This window comes from Urocitellus parryii, chromosome 10, assembly GCF_045843805.1.
Source record: "Urocitellus parryii isolate mUroPar1 chromosome 10, mUroPar1.hap1, whole genome shotgun sequence".
Taxonomy (NCBI): domain Eukaryota; kingdom Metazoa; phylum Chordata; class Mammalia; order Rodentia; family Sciuridae; genus Urocitellus; species Urocitellus parryii.
The window spans coordinates 25732501-25749579 of NC_135540.1; the positions used below are offsets into that span (position 1 = coordinate 25732501).

The 17079-nt window shown below is 49.8% G+C and overlaps 1 protein-coding gene across 3 annotated transcripts in view; it reads left to right on the top strand.

The window, feature by feature from the left end:
• Positions 1 to 17079, top strand: part of Fhip1a (FHF complex subunit HOOK interacting protein 1A) — a 233982-nt gene that overhangs the window by 207820 nt on the left and 9083 nt on the right. For all 3 annotated transcript variants that reach the window (XM_026384753.2, XM_077803090.1, XM_026384755.2), the window contains 4 exons: positions 293 to 483; positions 3549 to 4658; positions 10961 to 11139; positions 11471 to 11609. In XM_026384753.2, the coding sequence (XP_026240538.2) occupies positions 293 to 483; positions 3549 to 4658; positions 10961 to 11139; positions 11471 to 11609 (1619 nt within the window). The remainder of the gene's footprint in view (positions 1 to 292; positions 484 to 3548; positions 4659 to 10960; positions 11140 to 11470; positions 11610 to 17079) is intronic.

Sequence of the window (17079 nt, forward strand, 5' to 3'; positions counted from 1 at the left end):
GTCAGGCAGAGAAAGGAGAAGGACACTCCAGGGGAATTTCGGGTGGTGCAGAGGCCAGGGGCAAGGAGAAAGCTCATGGAGGTCAAGTTGGGAAGGCCTGTGATGCCCTGCGAGGGGCGGTTCTGTCGGGAGGAGCAGCCTGGACAGGGGGTGGGCGAGCCCTGGTGGCTGGTGGGGGTGGGGAGAGGACAAATCCTGGCTGCCATCACCAGGGCTGACGGTGCTTTGGGACCCAGTCCCAGCAGGGTCCAGGGCATCGCAGGGACTGTTGCAGCTCTGTCTGTCTTTCCAGGTATCTGATCCCCTGCAATCACATGATGCTCAGTCAGAGGTGGGCCGTGAAGGAAAGAGACTGCTACTCCGTGTCTGCGGCCAAGCTTCTCGCCTTGACCCCTGTCTGCTGCGCCAGCGGGATCACACTGACGCTTGGGAACCAAGAGAGGGATTATATTCTGTGGTCAAAGTGGATGCATGATGGCTCAGGTAGGAACTCACTAGTGACAATCTTTAACCCAGGATGCCTTGTTCCATCTCTCCTGGGGCCTGGGGCCTGGGGCCTCAGGCAGGGGGAGTAACACAGAGTCCTGTTTCTTCATGAGTCACTAGTTGGCTCCTTCTCTGCCTCACAAGGGTACGGACGCTTGGTCATCAGTGTTCACTGAAGCACCGGGGCGTCACCTTGGCAGTTGTCCCTGGCCCCTGTTTTAAGTGGCCCTTCTTGTGGCAAAGTCCAAATGTGATATCTACAACAAAATGAGGGTCACAGGTGTGGCCACGGCTGTCATGAGGGTGGAGCTAGCCCTCGTCTGAACCCCACAGTGTCCCACTTGTTTGTCAATTGTGTCTCCTCATCTCTGGGCGCCGTGGCGCACACCCATCCCAGTCACTTGGGAGGCCGAGGAAGGAGGACTGTAAGTTCTAGGCCAGCCTTGGCAACTTCAGCCAGACCCTGTCTCAAAACAAAAAAAATAAAAAGGGCTGGGGATGGTAGGTCAGTGGTAAAGTGCCCCTGAGTTCAATCCCAGGCACCCACCCCCTAAATATATATCTTATTATAAAACTTGCAGTTTGTGGTGTCAGCTCTGTCTGATTAATCTGACGGACAAGTGAGGGACTCTCCTAGATGCTCTCCCCCACAGGAGTCTTAAGACTCATGTCCTGTTTGTCATCTGCAGTTCACTTTGTACCAGTTAAATTTAAATGGCCACCTCTATTAACCTTGGTCCTCTGGCAGCAGCTGGTAACAAGGGGACAAATATTTGTGTATCTCTAATGGTCACACGGCTGAGTTCAGGATCATTCTGCCTGTCCTGTGACCACTAGGAAATGATCCAGTCCTGGAGGTGACTTAAGTGTTTGCAGCCAGTGTTCTGATATCCCCTCCCATCATGCCGTTCTGTCCACCCAGCCACAGTCCTCTTAGGTGACATCTGTTTAAAAACTGAGCTTCTTGACCAAGAAAGTATCCAAGTATTTGATGTAAGTGCAGTTTTTAGGAATTAAGGTTGTCTTACTGATTCTTGGTCTTTAAATCAAGATATAGTGCATACATAGAAATCAACAATTTATGTGGCTGTATCTTAAATATATTTTTCTGTAAGGCACAATAGTGTGGATATCTTATTTTTTCTCATTCCAAAGTTATTCTTAAAAACATATTTAAAAATTGATGTCTTTTTAAAAAATTTACTATGCAAGTTGTTCCAAGAATGATATTGTGGCTCAACTTGCCGCATAACTCAAAATTCAGATTAAACATGTGATTGTGTGTGATCCCATTTGCTGCTTTGGAGAAGGCAGTGTTCCTGTTTTATAGATGAAGAACAAACTCAGAGAGGACTTGACTTGTTCAAGGTTAGCTGGTAGACTCTGATTCCATATCCCTTGGTTTTGCACATCCTGCTCCTTCGTGAGTGACTGGTTGGCTCCTTCTCTGGCTCACAAGGGTACGGACACCTGGTAAACAGTGTTCACTGAAGCACCAGGTCGTCACCTTGGCAGTTGTCCCTGGCCTCTGTTTTAAGTTGCCCTTCTTGTGGCCAGATGAACACCAGATGAACGCTCTAATGGGTGGATCACACACCTATTTAGTTAGCTAATGTAATGACTGGGCAGTGGTTCACAGGTAGAATTCTGAGTCTTGGCTCTACCACTTTTTTGGGGCAAATCACTGAATGCTTCCAAGCCTTTTTCCTTATCTGTGAAATAGAACCTCCCCTGAAGGGTCATTCCAAGGACAGGTGAGTTAAGACACTTAAAGTAACTCTTAAAAGACTGGCATGTAGTAAGTGCTCAGTAAATATAGCTGGTGGCAGTTTTTGATGTATTTTTAAATTTTGTTTTGTAGTTGTAGATGGACACCATGCCTTTATTTTGTTTATTTTTATGTGGTGCCAAGGATCGAACCCAATGGCTCACACATGCAGGCAAGCGTCTGCCACTGAGCTACAGCCCCAGCCCCTTGATGTACTCTTACTTAAGGTTTAAGAGATAAACACCATCCTTTTGGCAGTAGAGCTGTACAAATGAATTATTTCTACCTTAACAACCTGTAAATATGTACTCATAAAGGCTCAATCTTCACCCAGTCTGGTAGAGATTCAGATCTTTGTGGGAGGTGGGGGGAGAGGCTTGCAAAGTGTGGCATTGAAGGAAGAATGGGGGTTGGGGTGGGGCTGCCTGTGCTTGGATGGTGGCCCTGGAGCAGTTAGGGGAGTGTGTTTCTATCTCTATCTCGGAGTCTCAACTTCTCCAGCTGTAAGTGGGGAAAGTAACCTCCACCATGTTGGATTGTTGAGAGGACTAACTTTCCACAGCAGTCATAAAGAACTGCAGCATCTGGATGGTGAAGACATGGTAGAATATGTTTTCCCTTGTCTTTCTTTTTCTCCTTTCAAGGGAAAATGGACACTTTATTGCAGATGTTTTCACAACTGACTCAGTAATTAGGTTGGAACTGGTAACATCAAAAGTGGTCATGTGGTAAGATAGAATTCCCAGTTTAAAATGACGGGCCAGTGAGTGTGACTTGACTTAAAGAGACCATATGGTATATTTCCATATCCCCAAAGTCCCCAGGAAGGTAGAATGAGTTAAAATCCAGGGTTTCTTTACAGAAAACCCAGTTCCCAAATTTTTGGGTTACCTTTAATCTATGGGTTATTCCTTTCACTTTTAGAGTCAAAGTAGAAAACTCACCAGTTATTACCCAGTCTATAGGAGGTACCATTAGGTGCACCAGGTAATCCTCTCAACCTAGAGGCGGCCCTGATTAGCCTTCTTACTTCTCTAATGACTGGTGTCAAATAAGTTTTTGGATGGCTACCGCCAGTACCCTACTGGCCATTTCTGTCTTCTCAGAGAGTAGATTCTCTGTCATTGTCTGTCTTTCTTCAAATCTAGACATTTTTTTTTTTTTTTAATCCAAAACCATTTGGTCAGAGATCTCCAGACCTAGAGTGGCCGGTGACCGGCTTGGCCTGAGTGGGCCCACCCCTCCTGCCACCCTGGCCCGGCTCTGGTCCTGACGGCTGTCTGCTCTCTTGCAGGGCCCGGGGAGCATCCCCTGCCCGCCCCTGCGCCCGCGGCCTGCATCGTGGAGTACGGCAAAGCCCTGGACGTCAGCTACCTGCAGTACCTGTGGGAGGCCCATGCCAACATCCTGCGCTGCATGCGGGACTGCCGCGTCTGGTCGGCGCTCTACGACGGGGACTCCCCGGACCCCGACACCTTCCTGCAGAGCGCGGCCGAGGAGAGCGCCTGCCCGGCCGCCCACCTCGGGGCAGGGGGGCCCCAGCTGGCCGCAGCCAAGGACAGGGGCCAGACGGAGCTGGAGTGGGACGACAGCTACGACACGGGCATCTCCTCGGGGGCTGACGTGGGCTCCCCGGGGCCTTACGACGAGGCGGAGACTTCCGGCCCCCCAGCCCCCGTCGACCCCCCGAAACACATCCAGGAGATGAAGCGGAACGCCATCCAGCTCTTCAGAGGCCCCTACATCGAGGAGTCGGACTTCCAGGACGACGTGATGGTGTACCGGCTCTGTGCCCAGAAGGACGCCGAGGACGCCGCGGGGTCGCAGCAGCAGCCCGCGGGGCCCCCAGCCCAGGCCCAGCCCGAGGCGCAGCCGCCCCCAGTGAACAACGGCCCCCTGCCCGGCCCCCAGCCCGATGCAGAGGAGGAAGAGCCGAGGGACAGCGCTGACCCCCTGCCAGACGCGTCCAAGGAGCCAGAGCAAGAGAGCCAGCCTGAAGTCGCCCCGGAGTCGGACTCGGGGTCAGCAGCCCCGGCCCCCGAGGCCGAGCACAGCCCCGACCCGGCCGAGGTCAGCCCCGGGAGCGAGGATTTCATGGCCCACTACGACCAGATCATCAGGGAGCTGGACTCGGGCCCCCAGAGCCTGATGGACCAGCCTGATGGAGCCGCGCCCGACCCCTTGCTTCTCACAAAGGGGCATGAAGGAAGGGGAGAGGAGGGCCAAGGAGAAAAGGGGGAGGAGGAGGAAGAGCCGGAGAAGGACCTCGAGGAGGACGAGGAGGACTTCGACTCTTTCATGGCCGAACCTCCTTCCCAGCCTGTGCGCTCCCCATTTGGGTTGAGAGAGGAGACCACCTGTGCCAGGCCCCAAGCCGTGAGGACTCAGAGCACCCCGTTCACAGGTGACCATCTTAAATTGCTTTGTGGTTTCAGCTTTTGAGAATCCTTGTGCATTTTGGAACAGGAAAGTGAGGTAGGTGAAGGTGAGCAGCGTTATCCATCTGCCTAACAGAGGAGTGAAAATATTGTTGTAAAGAGCAGAGGGGAGCTCCTAGTTTTATTTTGTCATTCTTAGAATGATTGTCTTGTTCATTTAGCAAGTTAGGGGTTAAATTTTACTTCCTCTGATGAGTCTGTGATAAAGTAATAGGACTGACTAAGCCACAGGGGAACCCAGCCTTAGTATTCAGTAAACCAGTTCCTTTAGTCTAATATATAGTTCTCCTTGGCACTTGTTTATAGTTGTCTTTTCAAAACCTACCCTCACCCACCGGAGTGTCTGTTCTGCTCTGTCCCCAGCATGCAGAAGGTGCCAGAACATTTCTGAGTGACAGAAGCTGTGCACTCACATCAGAGGTCATGGGAAGTGGGTTGTACCTTTGGGAGTCCATTCAGATACTGCAGGTCTTCACCCTAAGATGGAGAGCAGACCCGTAGGCACCCGTTGCTCATCTGCTGGGTGATACGCTGCCAGCAACTGGCAGACGTCACCTGCCAGGCAAAAGGGACAGGATGGGAAGCAGATGAGTGCATGGGGTGAGGAATTAGGATGGAAAATGTCACTAATTATTAGGCAATAAAATCTGAACTTGCAAATGGTGGTGCCAAGGGAATTTCTACAGGTGAGAAGGGTCCATTATACTCAGGGGAGGCTGGAGTGGGACCCCAAATGTTGTTTGGTAGCAAGGAGTCGTGCTGGAAGAAGATAGTGTCACAGAGCAGTGGCCTTGGAGTCAGGCCTGTGGGTGGGTCCTGGCTATAGCCTCTTATCAGCCCTGTGGCCTTGGATTCCCCTGAGACCTGGCATCCCTGGGCCCTCCCTTTGGCCCTGTGAAGACTGGCTGCATTCCTGGAGTGGGGAGCATTATTACTGTGCCTGAAGGTGGCCCTGAAATCTCAGCTGATGCTTTTCCTTCCCAGCAGTGAGGAGGTGGGGGTGGGGGGGTGGGGGGGTGTGGGGCTGTGCTTCACCTACTCCAGGGTCCCCTGAGATGGATGACAGCAGCAGATTGCCCTCTGGTCCAGCCAAGTAGGCTTAATGCAATTTTAAGGGGCTCTTCTTGTCTCCTCCCCCAATGTTTATTCATCTGTTTACTGATGCCTGAAGGTTTATTTAAACAAGGAGAAAGCTTCTAATTCCACAATTATAAGGCTGGAGGTTCTAGCTGAGATAACGTTTCAGTGTGAACAAGTTTTAATTAAAATTCAATCAGTCAATCATTAGTAAAAAGGATTAGATCATCTCAGGTTTCCTAGTTGATAAGAGGAAGGGAGGGAGCCAGAGATCTCAGCTTGAGGGAAAGGACAGAAGTTAAGCTTCCACCTCCCAGTCTCACTGGAGGCCTGTCCCATCCACTCTCGCCCACCAAGAAATCCCAGCCTAGTTCTGTGGCCTTTTCGTGGGACATCAGGTTCCTCGTTGGTTCTAAGTGCTGTTCTTCAGAATGCCAGCCTTTCAGAGCATCATCCCTGGGAGATGCTTAAGCAAAGCCCAGCTTAGGAGAGAAAGCTAATACAACACTTGTTAAATTTGTCAGCACTTTACATATGATGCACCTAAGAACTGAGAAAACATGGTGTTTTTCACATCTAGGTCAATATAACTAAAACTGTGCCTTTTTCTCCTTCGGACACAGCTTCAGAAAACACTCCCCCTTCTCTCCATATGAGAGCTTTGTTTTCAAACTTCCAAATGTGTTCTGTAGCATTAGGGTTAACTCCCCTCTCTCCAGGGAGTCCCAGTTTCCACTGAAATGAATTCACTTCCCAACAAAACTACAGCATTCCATTTATCTAATTTTATTTGTTATGTATTCAGCAATCTTTTATTGATACCATAATATTTGGCAGGTTCTATATACTTAGGAGCTATGGACACAAAACGGAAAAAATCCAGTCTTGGAGAGGAGAGCCGGGGAAGGCCTGTGCTCTCCTAGTGAGGATGCACTTGGTTGTCCTCTGAGGGGCAGTGGGAGGGCTTCCCCAGGAGGGCTGCGGAGTGAAGGAAGCCCAGGCGAAACAGATGAGGAAAGGAGGGCTGCAGAGGAGCCTGTGTGACAGCAGGGGTCCCAGGGCAGAGAAGTGGGAGAGGAAGCCTGGGGGTCTTTGCGCCAAGCTGAAGAGGGGAACTGGTGCCCTGCACCAAGAAGCCCTTGAAGTGCTGAAGCCAGGAAGGGCCGTGAGGATCAAGCCAGCCTGGCAGGCCTGTGGAGAGAGCCGTAGGGTGGGGACAGGTTTGTGCCAGGAAGAGCAGTGAAAGACTGTGTCCTTGTGTCAGAGTTCAGGAGTCACCACTGCTGTGACCTGGCAACTGTTTCTAGGAACATTTCCAAGGCTGTAGCCACACTTGGGCACCAAGAGGTGTCTACGTGGATGTTCACCGCAGCATTGTTTACAATCGAAAAAGCCTGAAGCAACCCTGATGCCCACCAGCAGGGGATTGGCTTATCGACGCGACTCCCTTAGCTATCCAATAGTCGGTGGCCCTGAGAAGAATGAGACAGCTGTGTGTGTGCTGGTCCCGTGGTCCCCAGGACGTGTCCTTAATGGGAAAGCAAGCTCCTGACAGCGCACAGAGTGCTGCCACTGGTTTGAAAAACATGCTGGAAGAGGGAGGGGGGACACGCTGTCCACCTGGGAGGCGAGAGCGTGCTGGTGAAGAGCGCTGGCCGCAGATGGGTTAAAACTCTGGTTCCATTGTTTACTAACTGAGTGCACTCAGCATTCTGCGTTATCTTTAAATGGAATAAATAATAAATATGCTTCCTAGGGTGGTTGTATTAAGTGCCTGGGAACACTGGCTGGCACACAGGGGGTACCTAATAAATGTTTTCAATGATTCAGCTGTTATTATTTTATTATATACATAAAACATTTCTGGAAGGATATACTAAAATCTGTTAACAGGGTACAGGGACAGGGGTTTCCTCCATGAAGGTGGCCTTTTTTTTAATACCCTTATACCATTATATATAGTATGTAATGATCACTTTAAAGATAATTTTAATCTCTATTAAAATAGAAAATTTGTTGCTAGAATTCAGACAAGAAATGATGAAACTCTGACCTAAGGCAGAGCTGGCACGGTGGTGTATGTGTGTGTGTGTGTGTGTGTGTGTGTGTGTGTGTAGGTCTACGTTCAGATGTTTCCAAGCTAGAATTTGCAGAGCTGAGAATAGAGCTAATGGCAGCTCCATTCTTTGATTTGGGAAATGCAGAAGGAGCAGAATCGATGGAGGCACAGGATGAGGACACTTGAGGGAAGAGAACTGAATGACAGGGATAGGCAATGGAAATTGTCTTAGTCATTCTGACAAATTAAATATTTTATGGTGGTTTGTTAACTGTTACTGTGATAAAATACCTGAGACAATCAACTTATAAGAAGGAAAGGTTTATTTTGGCTCACAGTTTTAGAGGTTTCAGTCCATAGTTGCTTGGCCCCATTGCTTTTTGGGCTTTTGGGAAGGCAGCACATTATGGCAGGGAGCTCACTGGGGAGGAAACTGCTTGCCTCATGGTGGCCCGGAGTAGGGCCAAGGTCCCCATTTCCCCTTCAAGGGCATGTTCCAGTGACCTGACTTTCTCCCTCTAAGGTGAGCCTTCTAATGGCTCCACCTCCCAGTAGTGTCACAGTCTGGGGACCAGGCCTTTAACACCGGAGCCTTTGTGGAGCCTTTGTGGTTTGTTCAGGAGCCAGACCCCGGGAGGCGGGAGCTTACCTGTCCTCCTAGGAGAACAGGGAAAGCAGCGGCCGCTCCCTCCCCACGCACACCTGTGGCTTTCCGAGACGTGGCTCTGTCTGCTGATCTCAGCTGACGACCAGTTTCCCAGTTTTAAAAAAAGTGCTAGCAACTAAGAATAAAGTAGGGTTTGACAGGGTCCGTGGGGTCTGTGCTTTGCTGTCCCTCAGGCACTGCATTGCCTCTGCTGTCCATGAGTGGACCTCAGCGTTGGTGGTGGGTTGTGTGGCCATCCTCTGGCCTTGCCCAAATCTGCCACTCAGATGAGATACTGTTACAGACTTACTTTCCCCGTTTGTGGGGTTCAAGCTGTGTCTCCCCAACTTGTAGTAGTGATGGTCTAGATGGTCTCCCCTGGCCACTGGCGGTCAGCAGTTTTCAGGTCTGTATGGTGGCTGGATGAGGACATGGGCAGTCTGGGACCAGTCATGAGATCACAGTGGGGACGTGTTTACAGAAGACTCTTGCCACCCAAGTGGGTCCTCACTGACTCGTTTTTGCACACCTGGACAGAGAGAGATACCCAGCCAGAGACTGCAGGGGGGCAGGCGAGATGGGTGGGGAGACATGGTCCAGAGTTGGGGGTTGAGGGCAGCAGCCTCCCCCTGGAGATCCACCCGCAAAGCCAAAATCCGGCTGGCGTGCCTTCCGAGAAGCCCCCGCTGACGTTTCTGTGGTTCTTGATGGGAAGGTCACTGGTAGCCTTCACACTGGGTGCCGGGGGGCTCCTGCGCTGGGCAGACCACCCGGTGGTGATGTGTAGGCTTCTCCAGGGGCTCTTCCACCCCCTGGCCCATCTACTCCCTCTGCCACGGAAAGTGGCTGAGGAGTCTGCCCCCGTCCAGGGATGGAGAAGAGAGGCTGCTTGGCAGGACACGTGCGAGGAAGGCACCTCCTCTGGCTTTTGAGACTCTCTTGAGAGACTGTGGACATTTCTCCAGACAGGAGTATGGAGTCACCCGTCATTCCCCTGTAGAGTCTCTCCCCTCTCCCCCTCCCCTCCCTTCCCCCTTCCCTTCTGTGCTGAAGATTAATCCTTGCTCTACATCCAAGTTACATCCCCAGCCCTTTTACTTTTTATTTCAAGACATGAAAATCTCCATAAGTTGCCCAGGCTGTCCCCGGACTTGCGAACCTCCTGGCTCAGCCTCCAGAGTTGCTGGGATTACAGAGGTGTGCCATGGTGCCTGGCCTGGTATTCCCGTCTCTTGGGGCTGACCTTGTTCCCTTGCCAAGGGTTTTGCTCTCATACCCTACCAGGGCTTCCGAGTGAAGCATCTTGTGATGAAGAGTGTTTTTGTTAAATTTGCATTAATGGTGGTGAAGTCTTCATAAGGCGCGTTTATTTATCAAGGGGCCTGTGCTTTGGCTGTAAATATGCCACGGCTTTGTGGCATCATCAATAGCTCCACTGGGGGAAATACAAAAGTCTCATTGATTTTGCTTAATGGAACATTTTTATGGTAAAAATTTAAAACATGCTTACGTAATTTTTATTAATGCCAGGCTTATTTATTTATTCCTTGTTTTCCCTGGGCCTTCAGTGAACTCAGACATAAAGCATATTAATTTTTTAGTGACCCAAAGAAAAAGGAGCTCTTTTTTTGCCACTTTTTTTTTTTTTTTTTTTTTAATGAGCTGCTTTTGTAGTCGTGTGGATTTTCTTTTATAAGATGTGTGACCCACCAGACCCTCTCTCAGGACCGAGTGCCTTCTCTTCCTCAACTGAGAGTTGGGAGTGGCTTCTGTGTTGCCAGGGCTACTCCTGTCACAGCCCCGGGCCTTTGTTCACCCCTCTTTCTCCTGTTGTTTGACGTTGGGACAGTTGAGGAAGCAGAATCTCTCAGGGCGCGGGTTCAGGGCACCCCAGGCCTGTTCAGTACTGTTGTGTGGTGGGCATTATTTCACGTGCATTTGCTGTTCTCGACAACTGAGGGTTCCTGTTGCCTTGTCTTGCAGAGTGGGGCCTCGTGCATCTAGCCAAGCAGTCTACACCCAGCCACGCCCCCAGCCCCCCGTAAAGGCTTCTTGTTTCCAGAGCTTTAACTGGGCTCTGATGTTTGCGTGACACCCTGCGGTTCACTCACAGCCACCTGAAAGGATTAATGTCACGTTTTGAGCACTGGCAGCTCGAGAATACAGAAGCAGCGTGGGAAAGCTTATTTTAATTTTTGACAATGAAATTTTTCATCTGATTTTGTTTCAAGGCCCTTGATAATTTTCAAAATATTAAAATGGAGTCAGAAAGATGAGTTCTATGCATAGTCTTCTGTCTTCTTATGGTTGTGGTTTGTCTTCTGTTTGGATCTTAAGGGAGGAAAAGGCCTGGATATGGTGACCCATCTGGATTTGCACCTGGTGGTCCATGGTGGTCTGGGGCTGTGGTTCCAGTGGTGCCGCCATTGTGAAGGGCCATGTCCCCAGGTGCCAGCCAGCCCTGAAGCCTTGTGTTCCTCCCGTAGGCCCATTCATCAGCGTGGTCCTGTCAAAGCTGGAAAACATGCTGGAGAACTCTCTGCATGTTAATTTGCTGCTTATTGGGATCATCACGCAGCTAGCCAGCTACCCGCAGCCGCTCCTGCGCTCCTTCCTGCTCAACACCAACATGGTCTTCCAGCCGAGCGTGCGCTCTCTCTATCAGGTATGTCTGTGCCCTCCCATTTTCTGGATGCTGATCTGTGGGCTTCTTTTCTCACAATCCTGTCATTATTCAAAAATCCCACTGTCCTAATTCATTTGCTTTCCTTCCCTGTTCCGTTATGCTAGCTGTGTAGATTAGTCCAGACAAACTGCAGAGCTTCATTTAGTTTGATGTTTTGAGGGTGCCCTACCAAGAACACCCAGGCAGTTAAAAATGAGCAAATGCCTGATATCATAATAGTTCCCATAATGAGAGCTGTACCTGAAAGACGTATGGATAACCGAGAGCGGATCCACTGTGGGGCATTTAGCATCATTAATGTGTTTGACAGGTCCTTGCATCTGTGAAAAACAAGATTGAACAGTTTGCCTCGGTGGAGAGAGACTTCCCAGGCCTCCTCATCCAGGCCCAGCAGTACCTGCTCTTCCGGGTGGACATGTCTGATATGACCCCTGCCGCACTAACCAAAGGTCAGCCAGCCTCTCCACCGCCTCTCCTCAAACTGCCCCTCCAGCTGCCTGTGTGCTAGTTTGTGCTCACAGGTGCTGCTCCGGCCCCAGGGCCCTAGGAGCATCCGAAGGTGTTTTGTTTTGGTGTCACATAAAGAACCTCCTCTTCGTGTTCTTAAACCTAAAGGAGGTCTGCCGGCCCTCGCTCTGCCCTGCTGGGATCTGGCTGGGCACTCCTTTTCCTGTCAGGGCAGTGCAGGGAAGGGCTGATGTGCAGAGTCGTCAGGCCCCAGCAGGTCACACAGCAGCTGCCGGCCACAAAGAGGCACGGTGTGCATTCCCAGGGCTGTTTTTTGGCCAGCCCTGTCCTGAGGAGGGCGTCTGTTCTCTTGAGCTTTAGTATAAATGTGATTTAGGATTCTGGAAGGTGAAAACTATTCATTTCAATTGGGAGAAGTAAAGTCTCTGTTCAGCCTAAGATTCTTTTTTTTTTTTTTTTTTTTTGGCACTGGGGATTCAACTCAGGGGCACTGTACCACTGAATCACATGAATCACACCCCAGTCCTATTTTGTATTTTATTTAGAGACAGGGTCACACTGAGTTGCGTAGGTCTCCCTTTTGCTGAGGCTGGCTTTGAATCCTCCTGCCTTAGCCTCCCAAGCCGCTGGGATTACAGGTGTGCGCTGAGATTCTGGACAGTACCTTTTTATCAGCTCTGGCGGAGGGGTGTGTGTGGGGGGGTGAAAGGGGCCTGACAGAGCAGGAAGCCGCTGGGTGGTATGTTGTGGCTGCAGAGGAGGGCTGAGAAGGGTACTGCTGGCCAGCCAGGCTTGGGAGCACCTGGCTTTGCCTCATTGAGGCTCTGGGGTGACAAATTTGTGACTGTTGCCATCTTCTGAACTGTGATGCAGGCCCCGGGGAGCACAGTAGGAGAGGCCCAGTGTTGCCCTGGCCTTTCCCCTCCACCCATGGACAAGCCAGGCTTTCTTTGGCAGGGGACTAGAGAGAGGAAGGCCCTTTCTCCTGGGCTAAAGGCAGCTGATCAGAGAAAAGATTGAGAATGAGAGGCTGAAATTTAATTCAGGGCAAGTTTTAAGTTTTTAAAAGAAGCCGAAAAAGAACCCAGAACTCTGTATCACTATCAGATCCTGCCTCTTTGTAGCTACTTGATCTTGGTCACTTTGCCTCATGGGGCCCATGTCCCTGGACCTCTTTGTCTGTCTGGGTGCTGGGGTGGAACCTGGGGCCTCCAGCATGCCGCACATGTGCTCTGCCAGCCCCTCCCTGACTTTCAAATAAAGAATTTGCTCTCTCCCTGCCCCTCAGGTTCTTTCTGGCTACAGCCAGAACTCTGCTGGTGATGAGCCCTTAGGGGACTGCGAGGTGCCACTGGCAGAATGAGGGGCCAGGCTTTGAGCTGTTGGGCTTAGAGAAGAGCAGGCAAGGCCCTTCAGGGAGGGAAGGGAGACCTCAGAGCTTGGTGGGAGTGTGAACTTGAAGCCCTTGTGTCCTCTCTTCGACACGTGGATGTCAGTCTGCTAGCCGTGCTCCTCCTGAGCAGGCAGCTAGCGTGGTGACTCACCTCGTGGGAGACATCAGTCAGCACTGTGTGTAACAGACCGCCACCAGAACTCAGTGCTTACAACGGCCACTTGTGATTGTGTGCGTGTGCATGTGTACCTGCGTGTGCTGCTGACCCGGGCCCAGTGCAGCTGGTTTTGCCTGGACCCACTTAGGATGCTCTTGGTGGGTGGCTGGATGATGGATGGTGCAGGTTAGCCCAGGCTGTCAGTGGGTTCCAAGAGTGAGAGCAGGGGTGTGGATAATCTCCTGGGGCTCAGGCTCACACAGGTCAAGTCTGCTGCTCTCTGCTGGCTGCAGCAAGTCTCTGGATTCCCAGATTCAAGAATGGAGCAAAAGCCCCTTCTTGATGGGAAGAGCTGGAAAGAATTGTGGCCCTTTCCTGCAGTCCACTAGACAGAAGGTGGCTCTACCCCCTTACATTGTCTCTTTACCCAAGCTCAGTCTTCGTTTGCATTTGACAGTTGGTCAAGTGCTTTCCCAGGCAGTCAGTTTTTATTGCCAGACAGCCCTGTACCACGGGCACAAAAAGTCCCCTTAGCTCCATTTCCATGTGCAGAAGCCAGATCTGAGGCCTGGGCAGTCAGCCTGGGTAATGGAGCTCAAGTGCTCCAGACTGTCCTGCTCGGTTCATGAAGCCAGGTGCACACACAGCCTGACCTATGCTGGGGTGTGGGGTGGGGGGCAGGTGGGCGTCACTCACACCTGGGCGTTTTCCCTGTAGTGTGCTGTTTTTAAGTCTTCTTTTTTTAAAATTCTAATTTGTCATATATGACACAGAATGCATTGAAGTTCATATTATACATATAGAGCACAATTTTTCATATCTCGGATTGTACAAAGTATATTCACACCATTCGTGTATTCATACATGGAAGGGTAATGAAGTCCATCTCATTCCACCATCTTTTCTAGCCCTATCCCCCTCCCTTCTCCTCCCACCCCTTTTTCCTATCTAGAGTTCGTCTGATCCTCCCATATCCCCCCCAACTCCATTATGAGTCAGCCTCCTTACATCAGAGAAAACACTCAGCATTTGGTTTTTTGGGATTGGCTAACTTCACTTAGCATTATATTCTCCAACTCCATCCATTTACCTGCAAATGCCATGATTTTATTCTCTTTTAATGCTGAATAATATTCCATTTTCTTTATCCATTCATCTGAAGGGCATCTAGGTTGGCTCCACAGTTTAGCTATTGTGAATTGAGCTGCTTTAAACATTGATGTGGCTGTGTCCCTGTAGTATGCTGTTTTTAAGTCTTTTGGGTATACACCAAAGAGTGGGATAGCTGGGTCATATGGTGGTTCCTTTCTTGGTTTTCCAAGGAATCTCCATGCTGCTTTCCATATGGGCTGCACCAATTTGCAGTCCCACCAGCAATGTATGAGTGTGCCTTTCCCCACATCCTCACCAACACTTATTGTTGTTTGTCTTCATAATGGCTGCCATTCTGACTGGAGTGAGATGAAATCTTAGAGTAGTTTTGATTTGCATTTCTCTAATTGCTAGAGATGATGAGCATTTTTTCATACGTTTGTTGATTGATTGTATATCCTCTTCTGAGAAGTGTCTGTTCACTTCGTTGGCCCATTTATTGATTGGGTTATTTGTGGTTTTTTTTGGTGTTTATCTTTTTGAGTTCTTTAAATATCCTAGAGATTAGTGCTCTATCTGATGTATGAGAGGTAAAGATTTACTCCCAAAATGTAGGCTCTCTATTCACCACACTGATTGTTTCTTTTGCTGAGAAGAAGCTTTTTAGTTTGAATCTATCCCATTTATAGATTCTTGATTTTAATTCTTGTACTATAGGAATCTTATTAAGGAAGTTGAATCCTAATCCGACATGATGGCCTACTTTTTCTTCTAATAGGCACAGTGTCTCTGGTTTAATTCCTAGGCCTTGATCCTCTTTGAGTTGAGTTTTGTGCATGGTGAGAGACAGGGGTTTAATTTCATTTTGATGCATGTTGATTTCCAGTTTTCCCAGCACCATTTGTTGAAGAGGCTATCTTTTCTCCAGTGTGTGTTTTTGCCTTTGTCTAATATACGATAACTGTAATTATGTGGGTTAATCTCTGTGTCCTCTGTTCTGTACCACTAGTCTGCAGGTCTATTTAGATGCCAATGCCATGCTGTTTTTGTTACTGTTGCTCTGTAGGATAGTTTAAGGTCTGGTATAGTGATGTCACCTGCTTAACTCTTCCTGCTAAGGATTGCTTTAGGTATTCTGGGTCTCTTATTTTTCCAGATGAATGTCATGACTACTTTTTCTATTTCTGAGGAATGTCATTGAGATTTTGATTGGAATTGCATTAAATCTATATAATACTTTTGGTAGTATGGTCATTTTGACAATATAAATTCTGCCTATCCAAGAGCAAGGTAGATCTTTCTATCTTTTAAGTTCTTCTTTCTTTCTTTAACATTCTATAGTTTTCGTCGAAGAGGTCTTTCACTTCTTTAGTTAGGTTGATTCCTAAGTATTTTTTTTTTAGGCTATTGTAAATTTTTTAAATAACTTTTTTTATACCTTCTCTCCCCCTTCAAATCTGTGAAAAACCACAGTGTCAGTTTCTTCTCTTTCCTTGTTTATTTTTATGTGGTGCTGAGGATCGAACCCAATGCCTCATCTGCGCTAGGCAAGCGCTCTCCCACTGAGCCACAACCCAGCCCCGACTTCTTTTTCAGTGAAGTTTTTGAGATTAGTTCCCTCACTTCTTTCAGGTTAGCAAAGTGACACTCTCAGAGTGAGATGGTTTCCTGTCCCTTCTAAAAAGCGGATTTCTGTAGCACTTCCTGGGACACGATTACCTGCAAATGAGTCGAATCTGGGAGTCCTGTTCCCACGGGGACACAGAGCACCTTCCAGTTAGAATCTGGGGAAGGGTGCCCAGGGTCTGTGCTGGGGCCTCTGCCTGGCACCACTGTCCCCAGCTGCACGGGTGACGGTTCCCTCCCAACTCCTGAGACCCTCCCGTCTTGGTCTTGAGCACCTTCTGTGGCGGCTTTTCAGACTCGCATTTCAGGCCACTTCTGTCCTGGCTGCCCTGCCCACCTGCCCTCCCTGTCTCTGCCTCAGGGGCTGGGCTGGCTTGTCAGGCTTCTTCCTAGGGCTGTGACTCAGGCCCTGCACCAAGCTGCCTTCATGTCACTTGGGTCCCCTGCGCCTCCTGGCAGCTCCTCACTTCCTCTTGCTGCAGCAGGAACAGGACGCTGAGCAGAGCAGGCCGCCTCCGTGGCCGGCTGCCTTGGTGCAGTCTTGGGACGGATGGTCTGGGAGGCGCAGCCGCTCTCCAGGCGATTCTCCCCCCTCAATCTGTGAAGAGCCACAGTGTCGTTTCTTCTCTTTCCTTGTACATCACGCCTTTAACGGAGCCCTTACTCTAGAAGGGAAGGCGGGCAGGTAGGTGACATCCCATCTATAGAGAAGGAGAGGGAGACATTTCGGGATGAGCGGGTTGCCAGGAAGGGTCGGCCACTCGGGTCTGATTGCCTTTGACTCGGGAGCTCGCTGGTGCTTCATGACACACTGAAAAGCCAACACGCGGGTGGCTAGCCTGCATGGGTCTGCCCAGCTGCTGGTGGAACCTTGTTAAGGACACTGCCCCTGGCTGGTCCTCGCCCGGCTGGCACGCTCTGCCTTCATCAGCGAAGGCAGTTTTGAGTCTTGAATTCAAGCTCGGTAAATAAGCCTTAGCGATGACACTTTTTATTCATAGATGGAGCTAGATAAATAAAGCCACAAAAGCCTTCTAGGGGACATGAGAGGAGGGAATTTGAATGAGGACAGTGGAGAGAGGACTGCGAGCTGGCCCAGGGAGCATCAGGGGTATGCAGGCACTGACGTTGGTCACTTCCTTCAGTCATTCAGCAAATGTTTACCAGCGTCTCCGAGGGAGGT